This window comes from Schistocerca piceifrons, chromosome 7 (genome assembly GCF_021461385.2).
Source record: "Schistocerca piceifrons isolate TAMUIC-IGC-003096 chromosome 7, iqSchPice1.1, whole genome shotgun sequence".
NCBI classification, from domain to species: domain Eukaryota; kingdom Metazoa; phylum Arthropoda; class Insecta; order Orthoptera; family Acrididae; genus Schistocerca; species Schistocerca piceifrons.
Genome location: NC_060144.1, coordinates 134,487,582 through 134,503,350, shown reverse-complemented (window position 1 = coordinate 134,503,350; position 15,769 = coordinate 134,487,582). Strand labels below are relative to the sequence as shown.

The 15,769-nt window shown below is 37.5% G+C and overlaps 1 protein-coding gene across 1 annotated transcript in view; it reads right to left on the bottom strand.

Moving 5' to 3' along the window:
* LOC124804706 (dmX-like protein 2) overlaps nucleotides 1–15,769 on the bottom strand; it is a 327,684-nt gene that overhangs the window by 170,660 nt on the left and 141,255 nt on the right. Inside the window, exons 22-29 of the mRNA XM_047264965.1 lie at nucleotides 14,384–14,614; nucleotides 9,644–9,804; nucleotides 9,422–9,558; nucleotides 7,172–7,314; nucleotides 6,963–7,066; nucleotides 6,783–6,882; nucleotides 5,988–6,165; nucleotides 3,815–3,942 (exon numbers count right to left, since the gene is read on the bottom strand). Coding sequence (XP_047120921.1) covers nucleotides 3,815–3,942; nucleotides 5,988–6,165; nucleotides 6,783–6,882; nucleotides 6,963–7,066; nucleotides 7,172–7,314; nucleotides 9,422–9,558; nucleotides 9,644–9,804; nucleotides 14,384–14,614 — 1,182 coding nt within the window. The remainder of the gene's footprint in view (nucleotides 1–3,814; nucleotides 3,943–5,987; nucleotides 6,166–6,782; nucleotides 6,883–6,962; nucleotides 7,067–7,171; nucleotides 7,315–9,421; nucleotides 9,559–9,643; nucleotides 9,805–14,383; nucleotides 14,615–15,769) is intronic.

The window sequence follows — 15,769 nt, the reverse complement described above, 5'->3', positions numbered from 1 at the left end:
AGAGTGAGAAAGCGTTACTAGTTTGCTCTAGAAGAAACTTGCTTCTTAGGGGCTATTTACCTTAATTTGCATACTCGTGTTAACCTGTTGTACAGAATAATATTTCACTCTCCTCTTTCTAATCTCTTCCCATCCACACCTACCTAGCTAATAGAAATTTCATAGTGAATATAATCTTTTCAGAAAATATACTTATGTAGCCATGATTTTTTTCCTGTCACTGGTTGAGATTCCTTTGTACAGGAAAAGGAATGAGATTAAAGTGTGAGAATATGGCTAAGTAAAAGAAAGGAGATTGAAGTTTAACGATAGATCAATTGAGATGAGGCAAACCAAAGGGGAAGGTCACACCTGGCAAAGAGTCAAGAAGATACCGTCTCATGTAAGATGAATGAAGCAAATTCATGGTAAGCACTGCATTTGGCAGTCTTAATAGATGGAAGAGTTCAGTCTCATGGTAAAAATATATTTGATGGCAAATACATATGAACTGAGGCAAAGAATTGGGGGAAAACAGATATACAAGAGAATTAAAGTCACATAATGAAATTCAGAATTGGTAAGAATATGAGGACTACAACACTGAACAACAATGGCAATAATATTATTAACAATGATAACATAAAAAAATATATTGTTACACTGAATAAAATGACTGATGACTTGAGAAGGGGACAATAAAGAGTTGCAATACAACAGGGTACAGAGAGACATGAGACAGAGTGTGCTAGATAGGATACACTGGACTGGAAGGGGTACTTTGTGAGTACAGGCTGAGAGTGGTTAAGGTGGAAAAGGAGGATGAGAGACCACAAATCTGCATAGGTTCCTGTAAACATGAGGTGTATTACGCAGTACAAATATATTTTGTGAAGGTGGTGGCCTACAGCTCACAAGTATGTGGAAAAATGTCATATTTCAACCACCAACAGCAGCTGATATATAATTTTTCACAGAAAAATTTTGTATTGTGGGGATCCACAATTGCAGAATTATACCATGATTAAAAAACCACTTCAGCTGTATAACAAATGTTTATTTATGATTCAAGTAGTCTCATGGCATTAGAGCCACATTATCAGGGATAGATGTGTATACAAACAAGAGCAGAATGTATAAATATCCTGTTTAGATTAAAATGTAGTTGAACTACACATGAAATTATTTAGGAAAATACATACTCACATTTATTTCAAATGATAAACAGTAGATGACCCAACATTCTTTCTCCAATTATGATAAAAATCTTTGCCTCAGTTCATATGTATTTGCCATCAAATATATTTTTACCGTGAGACTGAACTCTTCCATCTATTAAGACTGCCAAATGCAGTGCTTACCATGAATTTGCTTCATTCATCTTACATGAGACGGTATCTTCTTGACTCTTTGCCAGGTGTGACCTTCCCCTTTGGTTTGCCTCATCTCAATTGATCTATCGTTAAACTTCAATCTCCTTTCTTTTACTTAGCCACATTCTCACACTTTAATCTCATTCCTTTTCCTGTACAAAGGAATCTCACACATCAAGAGGTAAGTAGTCCAGTTTAAAACACGGCAAAATGCAGGGATCATCATCGCAGTACAGGAAGTCTACAATATGGATAAAGTAAACCAGATCACAGAGAAAGAAAGGGACATAATCTCAACATTCTCAAAGGGATTGAGATATTGAGGTGCAAAAAGCATCTCTCAATGCATACCCTCAATGGGCAGCTAGAGTTGTGCTATCGCAATGTTTTAGCAAACTTCGACAGTTTGAATAGGACAACCTAGTACATATAGTCTATTCCCTACTTTAAATCATTTTTATACACAGTTATTTGGTTTTTTCCCTGAAAACACTCTGCCATTTCTGTACTTGACTTCCATAATTGTCAATCGCTATGAGACTCATAATCACTATTTATGCATTTTTGGTTCCCGAAGATCATTATTAATTAAGTACTATATAATTCCTTTATTTTACAACTGTACTCCACTTGGGATGGTTGACCTTCTCCTGTTTTGAAAATAAAGTAATTATATCTTAGGTTTTTCTATCTTTCACATGTAAAGTTAGTTCTAAAGATGTTACCCAACCTTCCCTGCCACCGTTTATGATACTGTTCCTACATCGCCTCTCATTGCATACATTCTTACGTGCATGCTCCCCTTTTGCTTGTATGCACCAATTCAGCTCAGTTCATCTAGGTGGTCACTGTGTGTCTCATGTTGTCATTATGTCCATACAATATTTTAATTTTCTTTTTGTCCAGTCCTTCTTCTGTCTAGACGATGATCTTTTGTAAGCAGTGTTTTGTCTAGACTAGACCTTCATTACCTATCATACAATTGTACAGACTCTGCTTTATGAGATTTACTTTATCTTACTAGGTAGAACGAAGGTTTCCTCACCTACTCATAATTTGTTTTATTCTTTTACAGTCCATCTGGTTTACCACTTTATCCTTATTCTAGATTTCCTGTATCAAGATTATGTTCCCTACATTCTGCCATCTTTTAAATTGGACTACTGACCCCGTGACAGTTGAACACCTTTATCACAATGGACAGATGTTGGGTCATCTACTCGTTATCATTTGAAATAAATTGTGAAATAAATGTGAGTACATAATTTTCCTACTTAGTTTCACATGTTGCTCAACTACATTTTAACTGATACAGGATCTTTATACTTTTTCTCTTGTTTGTATGCAGATGTACCCCTGAAGATGTGGCTCTAATGCCATGAAACTAGTTGGATCAGAAATAAATATTTATCATAACCTGAGGCATACTTTTTCATCATCGTAGAATCACTCTTTATTCACAACTAGTTTTGGTCTTCAGATCATCATCAAGTAACAAAGCATTTATACCAGCATAAGCAGCAATCTTAAAACTGTGGCATCAAGGAACATAAAATCCATCATATGTTACTGCCACCACTAGTGAAATATGTTTCATAGTCAATACTAAAATGTACCAACAGTGTAAATCTTCATCCACATATTAGAGTCAAGTTCCATCTTTTCATGTGGATCCACTGTGCGTACTTGCCAGTATGACTGGTGACCCAACTGCATTAAAATCGAAGCAGGGACACAGCAGGGGCACTAGGCAGAACGTCACAGATTTCAACCTCCTCATATTTACCTTTACATAAGCTCTAACTTCAATAGCAATACATTCCAAAAGCCTTCATTAAGTTTGTGACTGATATCATTTAAACACAAGAAAAGAGTGGTATGTTGAAGCTCACACATACTGCAATACATTTCAAATTATTGATTCCTACGTTTTCTGCTAGTTCTGGATCATGTAATATATAGACCTGATGGACAAAGAACAAAAAATTATTTAGAAAATTTGACTGAATTTTATCTGTATTTCTAATTTTGTTACTAACAATTAATTATAAACGAAGTGCACAAAATTATTTTTGTACCCGGTCTACAGTACTTGCTGTAAAATGCAGGACTTCATTCATCACAAATCATATTTGATTCATGAAAAGAAACTATTATTAACTATCCACATTTCCTGCTACTGCAAAAGCCAAGGTAAACAGCCCCAAACAAAAAGTACAAAAGGCAGGCTACTATGCAATAAGAAACTTTTATACAGGAAGACAACATGAAATTGTATGAGAGAAGCCATGGTCCCCTGCCTTACCCCACACATCCACTCACTCAGCTACTACAGACAACGCCTTGCTCTGCTCTGGCCAGCTCAGCAGTGTTGTTAACAGCAGCAAAGTGGCTGAGCAGCTCAAGCTGTAAGCTGCATGTTACTTCTAACCGGGGATACAGGAATGGCTTTACTCTCATACCTGCACTAACGTAGCTCACAGACAACGTACGCGAACGAGACCAACCCCTCTGTCGTACTAGGTTCTCCTCGTCTGTGCTGGACTGAAGCATTCCACCCTGTCGCACTGTACATGTTCCTGATATGCATCTGCAAAAGTGGACATTATCTCAGAGGAACAAAATCAGCTGGTTTCAAGACATCTACAAAGTACTAAAAACTCTGTAAGTATTACTCAACTCTTGCATTTCCGTAAGTGAAATTGTTTCAATATTAGTTCAGTGCACACAAATAATTTAATTTATGAGCAACAGAGGCCACACTGCATGGATCCAAATATAGTTCTTGAAATCATGCATTCTGTTCTTTTTCTCATTTTATTAGCTAGTTGAATGAAGCATTGACTCCCACTTTGCAAGTTAATTTCCAGGAGTTCTAAGACATGCATGTTACATTATATTATTATGAGGAAATGAAATATTATTTGGATACAACATACAGTGCAAAGCATATGATCTCTCATTAAATTTACCCTCGTGTTTCCCATCGTAAAAGACAGAACTTGTAGGAAAGAGATATAACAGTACATGTTGTTGCAACATTTAAAATTAAGCTAACAAATTAACACACATACAACAATATCATTTTATAAATATGGTACTAATAAGGAGCAATTCTAGAAGTCTGTCACAGGGGGAGCTAATTTGAGGGGGGGGGGGGGGGGGGTTGGGGAAATGGAATATCGCTTAACAAAAGGAGAGTTGGGATCCTCCACCGACAAATTTGTAAAATTTGGTGTTGCTTAACGTAGTTTTTGGTAACTATTTTGGAGTTTGGGGTAAAAAACATGTATTAATAAATAATAAGACACCCATTTTAAGTTAAATGATATTTATTGGTTTAGATCGTAAGCTATTTGCTGCTGTTATTCTTTTGTTAAACTGTATTTGAAATACATTGCAAACTGTATTGCTACATAATTATATATAAAAAAAGATTGAATCTGTTGGAGTAATATATTTGCTAATTTCTGAAGTAATTTTATCCAGTGTAATATGATACTCCATTGGGGTGGGGTGGAGGGCTATAACCCCCATAGCCCCCCCTCCCTCTCCTTGTCACCACCCCTGGTACTAATAACTTATTTTAGTGACAAAAAGTGTAATTGTTTCACAAAAAACTTGTGTTTCTTTGCTGGCCTAAGGACAAAGGTACAGTATAACTTCCTTGCAATTACAGACAAGCAGGTGCAATAATCCACACTCTCTAATGCTGATGGTCCACAATTAATGAAGATTATGAGTATTTAATACAAATGAAAAGAATACAATACTGCTTACATAAAATACAAATTAACATCCTATTTTTAGTACTTTTGTAAACAGAAGCCTCTGCCAAAAAGTGAGTATGGAGGTGCTAGTGAATATGGCTCCAAAGAGCACTTTGATATACATTCCCTTTCCTTATACAAACTCAAAATATAATAAGCATTCATAAAATTCTGAAGTTCTATGTAATGAGATTGTATCTAGTGCCAGTATAAAGAACTTACAACTTTCTTTCTAAACTTCATTGTTTACATTTTATCTTAGGAGATCTGTTTTCTGTCATAATAAAAAAAAGTAAAAAGAGTTTTCATCATTTCAAGTATCACATGAAAGTTTAACAGTGCTGACACTTAAAAGGCAATGTAAGTAAACTCAACTTCCTTTACTGAATTTATGGAATATGGAGGGAAAATCATGTTTAGCACAGTTAAATTATGGTTATGTGGAATGTAAATTGAATGTATTGATGTAAGTTTGTTATTCTACGGGAAAAATGACAATGTGTGACACACTTACAATATCGGAATCCAAGTCTTGTGGACGTCGTCATAGTTCTTTATAAATGCAGTAATAAACCAATAATATAAATTTTTGCAGAAGAAAGACTGGTTAATATGCTAAAATTAAGAAAGAAATGCTTTATCTCAAATGATATAACAACAAGACAATGAAGGAGTAAGATACCAGAGACAATACATCTCTTTCTTTCCAGCAGCTTATTGTAAAGAATAAATTTTAGAAAGATGAATAGTACAGCAAGAAGTAGTAAGGATTAATGAAAATTTAAATGAAAACTTGTTCTTTTAAAAATCTATGAATTTTTTTTTTAAAAAAAGAAATACTTTTACTTTTGTGAACCATGCATACCTTACTAAATGTGCTAATATAGCTTTCACCCAACGTATTTTCCCAGAGTTCAGCAGCTCCATTAGTTGTTTTGGATGATACTGTGGCAAGACAGGGCAAGCTATGCGGCTGGCTTCAAAAAGTCCATAGTCAGGCATATAATCAGAACCTCCCAACTGCTCAGTCTGCACAATAGCACCTGCAGCCAGGTAACAACAAATGTAATTATTTCAATAGTCTTTTTTTACGTGCTGCCACTAACATATATATTGAGTCCTTTATGTTCAAGGTTAATTCTGTAAGTGGTACATAGGAAAAAGGAAACCAATTAGACAGTTTACAGGATAATTTTCTGGATGCTCAAAACATTTGTAATGTGGGCACAGCAGTGGAGTGCAAAGTATGAAACCCCATCCTAATGACAAATGAGAATTCTTTACACTGATAGCATTTGATTAGTTCTACATGTTGAACCATATCATGGAAATGATAGCACAAATAAGCAATTACAAATGCTCTACTAGTGGAAAGGGAAATGATAGCACAAATATGCAATTAAAAATGCTCTACTAATATGATGGATGATTTATCATCCATGAATTGTGGTTTTACGTAGTACCATCTCAAACACACTATAAATGTTTCAAAGCACCTGGATCCATATCTGTTTTGTTCCAGTATAAAATACCCCCTGCCCCCCCCCCCCCCCCCCCCCCCCCCCCCCCCCCCCCCCCGCCCTCCCCCACGCACTTTTGTTCCTATCACTGCATATCAGTTACGGTATAAAATATTAGGTTCATCAGAGAAGCACCATACCTCTAATCTTTTTGCTATCCAGCATTGTTAAATTGATGGAGCTGACACGGGAAAGATGAGGCATGGAGCTGACATTGGCTAATCGACGTTGCGAAGTTTCCTGTAAGCCAACAGAAAATTTATTACACAACTTTGATACAAATTCAAATTTTACAGCATCTTGCTACTTTCTTTCAATACCTGAGCCAAATTTCGTAAGTCTTCATCTCTCAAGTTTCTAGAATCTTGATATTCATCTGATTCTTGATGGGCTAATCCCACACCACGATCACGAGCAACTGAAGCTACGAAAATTGAAATATATTTCTGTGAATACTGTAGAGCAAAAATTATTACAGTCTTTATTAATAATTACTGGACTGAATATATACAGCACACAAGGAACTTACATTTTGGTTTCCACTGTGAGTAAACATGCATCTCACTATCCATTCCAACAACAAGTATACCGTCTCGAACCCATGATATCTGCATAGGCAAAGGTGGTAAACTATCAGCTGTTACCAAGTCCACCTTACGCAACTTCATCCACCTATAAACATGTTACAGTGAAACTAAAATAATGTATCTGAAATCTGGGCTACTGCGCGTATTTGACTTATATCAAAATAAGTTAAAAATAAAGACTATTATAATACAGCAACAAAAAATAGTAAAAGATGATATAATTATTGTTTTCCCTGCTTTAGCCACTTAATTCTCCAATCACAACTCAATGCATTGGCTGCATTACTATTCAAAGGGTACAGGAAAGGTGACGAGATGTTTCTCATACCTTATTTTAATTTCAATAGTAGATACAGTATAGTGCAGCACGTGTTTCTCACAAGTGTTTAGCTGATTTGAAAGACAATTAAACTTTGGGCCTCTAAATTAAATTAGTGTCCACCTTATGTCTGAATTCTGTTAGCTGGTTCCTCTTGCTACAGCACCTCTAAATTTCTACACAAAATCAATAGAACACCGAAATATACGTACTTTCAAGAAATAATAAGTTCCATATTAATAAACTAATTGAAATTATTTTGATGTCACTTGCATTTAATCACGCAGTAAACTGTTAACAAAATGCCACCTGAAGATGATCAAAATATGAAACACAGCAATAATTATGTGATACTGTCAAATGAATAAACATAAATAAAGCCCAATCACAGTGGACTATTCCAGCATGACACAATGTCGAGAAGAACATCTGTAAATGAAACACATATTGTTACTTTCGAGCAAATGTAACCACAAATGACAGCTCACATGTCACAGTAGCAGCTTGCACCTGCACACTTAAAACAAAGCTGAAAAGAAATAACTATGCCAGATCTAATTTGGACAAATATATGTGCTGTTTCTATTCATTTAGAATCATGTAAGGAAGTCTAAAAAATTAAGCAAGGAAGGAAGGAAGATTGAAATTTAATGCCTCACTGACAACAATGCAGTCATTTGAGATAGAGCATAATCTCAGGCAAAGTTCCGATAGGAAATCAGCCATGGCTCTCTTTAATAAACCATTTAGACACTTGCCTAGCTAAACCAGAGAAAAAAGATCTGTAGGTATGTATGAGAATTTTTAACTTTGTTTCTTTTGACGAGAATTCAGAGTGTTACTATTCCATCAGTTTCACAATGCTCAATTTAAAAGAAGTGGACATGCCATGATCTGGAAATAGTCATGAAGGCTGAGAGTTTCAAAACAAAACTAACCAGAAAATTTATATGACAATAACATTTCAAGATACAAATTTTGTGGTATGCTGTTCAGTGACTTACACAAATTTTCAGACTTTAATTTTACCATTCTACATAAAATAACAGGAACACAGAAGCTGGCATTCTGAAAATATCATGGATGGTGCAATTTTGTTTTGAAGTGGGGAAAGTTCATACCATCATGTACATGAACATGGTACACACAATGATCTTAATCCACTTTAAAAGAATTGCATCTGATATATTAATACAACTTCTAATAATTATCATATTTGTTTCATTCTGTCTAATTCTTTTCAAATTCATATTATTTGTAATGATATAAATACATATATGTAGAATTCATAGTTTCAGCTTAAGTTTTTAATTTATTACTACTCACTCTGAGCACATTACCAAAATAAATTAACATTTTCAATATGAATGTAGTTAAAACTCTCCCACTAAGACATAGTCTAACACAGTAAATACAGTAAAAGTATACTGAAAGATTAGTTAAGAAGTGTTAAAACAACAAATATTTAGATTATTTACCTTACTTCTCTAAGTAGTAACACTTAACAACAAAACGAATGACAGAAGTTAAGGACAGGGAATGAGATAATTAGCATGAAAAAGCATAAAAGATTAAAGAGTTATGGTATGGAAGCACCAGTGATTGTATTATAGCTGAGCTCTGGCTTTTCTTTGCTATGAGGGTTTTGATAAGAAGCGCAATTCCATTATGAAGCACAAATACATATTTTTACCTATACAATAACACACATTACAAGTGTGTGTAAAACATACACACATAAGCTCACAAGCAAGGTCAGGAAAAGAGCAATGTTAATCCACAAAATTGTTTTACTAATCACGCAATAGAAGGATCTGCTAACTTCTAATTATCTATTCAGTAGCACTTTTAGAAGTACATTAACTGAAGTCACCTGATCTCATCCACAAACTGAGGAACAGCCAATGAAGAAGCCTTCCTCAAGATAGGCCTGTTTGTTGACTGAGACTCTTTCATAGCCTTCATGTTCGCTTGGGCAAGGTCACTTGAAACAGGAGTAAACAGCAAGATCTGTAACAATGTAATTTGTATTTGCTTGTTCCTATCTAACCATTAACCTCTTAACACAGTAACCAACATAAGTAAAATTTCCTACCTTGCTTCCTACGCCAACAGTAAGTATATGGGAACCATCTTCTTTTGATACCCAATCTAGTTGCACTAAGTGTTTCTGAGTAAGTGGGCAGGTATTTCCACATTCTATGATTGACTTACGCAGTGACTGCAATGTACTGAAACTGGGAACTGCTAACAAACCTGCAATGTTAGAGAAATCCATTAGAGTTAATAAAACAATTTCTCAGAAAGTTTAACACACTGTCTATATTTGTTAAGTCAGAATCTTGTATTTTTGGAATTACTGCAAAGGGTTTTAAGCATGTTTCAATAAGCCACATACATGCTGTCAATGAGCTGAAAAGAAGAAATGACGGAATATGATAAAAGCTGTAGAATTTGTACACTGAAACATCAAAGAAACTGGAATACGCATGTGTATTCAAATACAGAGATACGTAAACAGGCAGAATAAGGTGCTGCAGTTGCAAATGCCTAAATAAGATAACAAGTGTCTGGCGCAGTTGTTAGATCAGTTACTGTTGCTACAATGGCAGATTATCAGGGTTTAAGTGAGTTTGAACTTGGTGTTATAGTCGGCACATGAGTGATGCGACACAGTATCTCCGAGGTAGTGATGAAGTGGGGATCAAATCTCCAACATCGCTGCGGTCTGAAAAAGATTCTGCAAGGACAGGACCAACGAAGACGACTGAAGAGAATCGTTCAACATGACAGAAGTGCAACCCTTCCGCAAATTGCTGTAGATTTCAATGCTGGGCCACCAATAAGTATCAGCTTGCGAACCATTCAATGAAACACCATCAACATGGGCTTTCGGAGCCAAAGGCACACTTGTGTACCCTTGATGACTACACAACACAAAGCTTTATGCCTCGCATAGGCCTGTCAACACCAACATTGGACTGTTGATGACTGGGAACGTGTTGCCTGGTAGGACGAGTTTCATTTCAAATTGTATTGAGAGGAGGGACGTGTATGGGTATGGAGACAACCTAATGAATCCATGGACTCTGCATGTCAGCAGGGGACTGTTCAAGGTGGTGAAGGCTCTGTAATGGTGTGGGGCATGTGCGGCTGGAGTGATATGGGACCTCTGATATGTCTAGATACAACTCTGACATGTGACTTTTACATAAGCAACCTGTCCGATCACCTGCATCCATTCACATCTACTGTGCATTCCGATTGACTTGGCCAATTCCAGCGGGAGAATGCAACACCCACACATCCAGAATTGCTACAGAGTGGCTCTTGGAATACTCTTCTGAGTTCAAACACTTCTGCTGGCTTCCAAACTCCCACACATGAGCATTATTAGGCATATTTGGGATGGCTTGCAATGTGCTGTTCAGAAGAGCTCTCCACCCCTCGTACTTAAGGGAAGTGTGCCACATTCTTTAGGTCTACAGGTTAGGTGTTTCATGGATATTAGTTTAAGGTGGTGGTGGTGTTATAAAGTACTGGCCTACTGGGATACACCATTGTGCACTTATATTTGGGTATTCAGCATTGAAGTTCCTATAAACTTATTTGCTTCTTAAAATCATTGTTTAATCAAATAATTAGACAACTAGGTGGATCTGGGTTTTCAAATCACAACTTCAAACCCCCCCCCCCCCCCCCACCCCACACACACACACCAGAGGAACTGAACACACAGTGCTGGTATTGGTGTGGGTGGACTGGGTGAAAAGAGGGAGAGAGGGGTAGTAAGCTGGAGGGGGGTTGGTAAGTGGTAAAGGGAGCAGGCGCATGGGATAGGAATGCACCTGGGGCTCCAGAACATGCAAGTTGTGGAGCGCACAATGACAATGCGAAGGTATAGATTGGGTAGGGGGTGACAGAACAGATGTGAGGAAGACTGTTGTGTAGAGGGTTTGGGTGCAGTGGGTTAGCAGAGGATGTACAGTGAGGAGAACTCTTGTATGTGTAATTCCGCACAGCTGGTGCTGGAGTGAATGAGCCAGATGGTATGGTTTGTGAAGCAGTCACTGAAATCTAGCATGTTGCTCTCAGCAGTGTGTTCTGCCACTGGGTGGTCAAACTCTATTCTTGGCCACAGTTTGGCGGTGGCCATTCATTTTGGGGAACAATTGGTTGCTGGCCATTTCCACATAGAATGATGTGCAGAAATGGCAGCAGCTGGTTCGCATGCTGCTTTCACAAATGACCCTGCTTCTGATGGGTTAGGATAAGCTTGTGACAGGAATGGAGTAGGATGTGGTGGGTGAGAGAACTGGCAGGTTTGGCATCTTGGTTTTCACAGAGAGGTGACCCTTGTGGCAAGGAGTTGATAGTGGGACTGGAATAGGGATGGACCACAATGACGCATAGGTTGGGTGTGTGGCAGAATACCACTTTAGGAGGAGTAGGAAGGATTGTTGGTAGGATGTCCCTCATTTCTGGGGATGATGATAAGATATAATTGGATCGCTGAAAGAACAGCTGTGACAGATGGTGGATATGCTACCAATGCTATTATGTGACTGTTTGCAGTTACATATGTTGTTCACCCTACTATACTGTTTGCAGTTGCATATGTTGTTCACCCTACTATACTGTTTGCAGTTGCATATGTTGTTCACCCTACTATACTGTTTGCAGTTGCACATGATGTTCACCCTACTATGAGTATCACACCAGAAAATTCTACAGCCCTTGCAATGCCATACTACTGAAAAAATGGTAATAACCTTGGGCAGTGAAGCTAGTGACAATGACATGGAGATGTGAATAATGACAACATTCTCTTTGAAGACTGTGGAGTCTACCCTCCTTCATAAGTTGCAGGTAAGAGATGCATCTGTGTGTTAAAATACAGAAACGTCAAAATCTTTCATTTATCTCGACATACATTTCCAAACTTTTTTTTTAAATTGTTGTTGTTGCTGTTCCTGCTGCTGCTATCATATCCTAATCTTATTATTAACTCTTCCATTCTTTTTCCAACACACCTTTTCAGTGTCATGATGATTCCAAGATGTACCATGTATGTTTGACAACATTGTTCCATTCTGTGAGAGTAATATGCTCCATGCCACACATACTAAAAATTTTATTTCTTTTAATTTAAAACTTCTATTTCACTCTGCAGCATATGATATCACCTGAACCCACACAAGTCCTGTTGCACTAAAATGGCAATAATATGGCAGGAGGTGCAAAACTCAATGACCATTTCTTTCTGCAATTTTGTCAGTCTCATAAAAGGTTGTAGAGGACTGAGGATAGGGTGTCTTGGCAAGGGTTCAGATCATGAAGACATTGTCAATGAACCTGACCTAGGCAAAGAATTTGGGATTTTAAGAGGCAAGGAAGATTTCCTCTAGGTGTCCAATAAACAGGTAAATGGCTCTGAGCACTATGCGACTTAACTTCTGAGGTCATCAGTCGCCTAGAACTTAGAACTAATTAAACTTAACTAACCTAAGGACATCACACACATCCATGCCCGAGGCAGGATTCGAACCTGCGACCGTAGCGGTCGCTCGGCTCCAGACTGTAGCGCCTAGAACCGCGCAGCCACTCCGGCCGGCAATAAACAGGTCACCATAGGAGAAGGTCATGAGGGTGGTCATGGCTCTGGCATGGATTTGTCTGTATATATGCACCTAAAAAGAGAAGTAGTTGTGAATGAAGATGTAACTAGGAAGGTGTTTAAGTAATTAGGTAGTGGGTTTGGAGGCAGAAGGAAGTTGGGAGGGACATTGTTTGACAGCAAAAAGGCTATGGACATGACGGATGTTGGTATTGAATTGGACTCCTTGGCATTTTGTGGTGAGCCTGCACAATGTAGCTGCAGAGGTCTTTTTTCTTTTTTTCTTTCTCTTCTTTTCACTAGTTCATTTCAGATTTATCTGGAAGCTAGCAAAGTTTTCATTCTTTTTTATGTGTCTGTTGACTAGTCAATGCTTCTTCAGTGAGTGGTCTCCTTTACTCCTAAATTATTAACAACTATAGTTAAACGAGAGTTTCTTACTTCTGCTTTCTTTTAGTGTCTTCGCAGATGGTAATGAACTTTGCTTGTATTACCTGACAAGGCGAACTGTAGTCCCAACTGGAGTGACAGCAACATTGTTTCCATAATGAATCTTCACTCTTCAGTGGAGTGTGTGCTGATATGAAACTTCTTGGCAGATTAGAACCGTGAGACAGTCTGGGACTCGAACACAGGACCTTTGCCTTTCACGGGAAAGTGTTCCACTATCCAAGTATGACTCGCAAACAGCCCTCACAACTTTACTTCCTGCAGGACAATTTCTGTGAAGTTTGAAAGGTAGGAGACGAGGTACTGGCAGAAGTAAAGTGAGACAAGGTACTGGCAGAAGTAAAGTTGAGAGGATGGGTTGTGAGTCGTGCTTGGGTAGCTCAGTAGATACAGTACCTGCCAATGAAAGGCGAAGGTCCTACTTTTGAGTCCTGCTCCAGCACACAGCTTTATCTGCCAGGCAGTTTCAGTATCAATGTGTTTGTGATTGAAAAGAAAAGAAGAAAAGAAATGGAATGTGGCTGAACCTGGCCCTACGACCAAGATATTTCCTACAATGACTGTGACTACTATCTCCACTGTGAGATAGTTTGTTTTCTTTTTCAGAGTTTGCATAACTAGAATTTGTTTGGTGTAATAGTAGACTTTTTTGAAAAATGTAAGATACAGTCCTGGTTAAGAAAATTATAAAATCATTGAATTCAGTACTAAAATTTAATACAGCACTTTTCCTTCACCAAATTATAGTAAAAATATTTTTTCACTAACCTCCACTTGTCTTTTGAAGGCTGTGGTGATCATGCCCAGTCTGATCACCATTCTTGAGTGGAGATCGAATGTCTTCTGATGACAGTGTTTGCAATATGTGGTTCAGACGTTGCTTCTTTTGTAAAAAACGGCTATCATACAAGTAGCTGAGGTCCAGGTGAGGGTCTACTTGAATACGGGGTAAATGAATATTTTTTAAGTGAATTGTATCTTCCAGCACCCATTCTGAACCTGAAACAAATTGTGCAAAATGTCACCTGCATGTGTTTTGATATCTAGTTTTTATCATATTTTTGTGTTCTGTACTATAAATATAACTGTGAACCACTTGACATATAAATATATGAAAATAAAAAATAGTAACAATTTTCTTAAATTCTTTCAGTATAAGTTACTAAATAAGTCTCTCTCAGCTCTGTAATACACAAATTATTCCGGTTTTATCCAAGATAAAAGGACAACAAATGAGCTTGGTGAGGGGAAGGGGAATATAGAGCAGAAAAAAAATTAAATTGGTACAATAGAGGAAGTGAAATACACGATGTTACCACCATTTGTTGGCCAACACCTCAGCCCTTACAACTAAATCAGCCAGTCTTTTCTCTCATACAGAGAAAGGACCAACTGAGTCATCAGCATTGGTCCAGGAGCCCCGAAATTTGCGATGGACGGTATCTACATTAACACAGAGCACCCTTGTGAGCCACCACTATGAACTCACCTGTATTTTCCCTAGGCTCAGTATGGTACTGGCTGCCAGCCAGTGGCACACTGACCCAGGAGTTGAGTTGCACCGAGGTCTGCACATGCCGGTGTCTACCAGAACCATCATAGCTCACTGGCATATAACCCAGACCAGAGGCCACTTAATCTCTCTCACTTGCACTGTTATGATCCTCACTAGTACTGGGATCTTGTGAACTGATCTTTGCTATGATCCTGGCTGCGCTATTTCAAACTTGAAAATGGCTGTGTTATATTGTGAAGTTTGATGCTCTCACTAAACAATTTAACTATTATGGGTACTTTTCTTGTGTGGTTACCACAAGCGAGTTTTGTAAATGACAAATCGGTCATCAAAAATGTCAAGTATTATTTCCACAATGTAGTTTCCTGACAATGTTAAAATACCCATCAGACTAATCTAATACATACCAAATGTGTGTGCCAAAGATAAAAATATCATGATTGGCATGATCTTATGCATACAGAGATTCAGATTTTTGTTGTAACTGTAGGCAAAAACACATGGAAACTGAGTAGCAGTCTACTCAATTTTGTATCAAAACAACAAATTTAAGATATATTTCTTCCTGAAATGCACCTATTAACACCCATTAAAACATCACAGAAATAATTTGGAAGAATTTGTGTGCTGTGGTATTC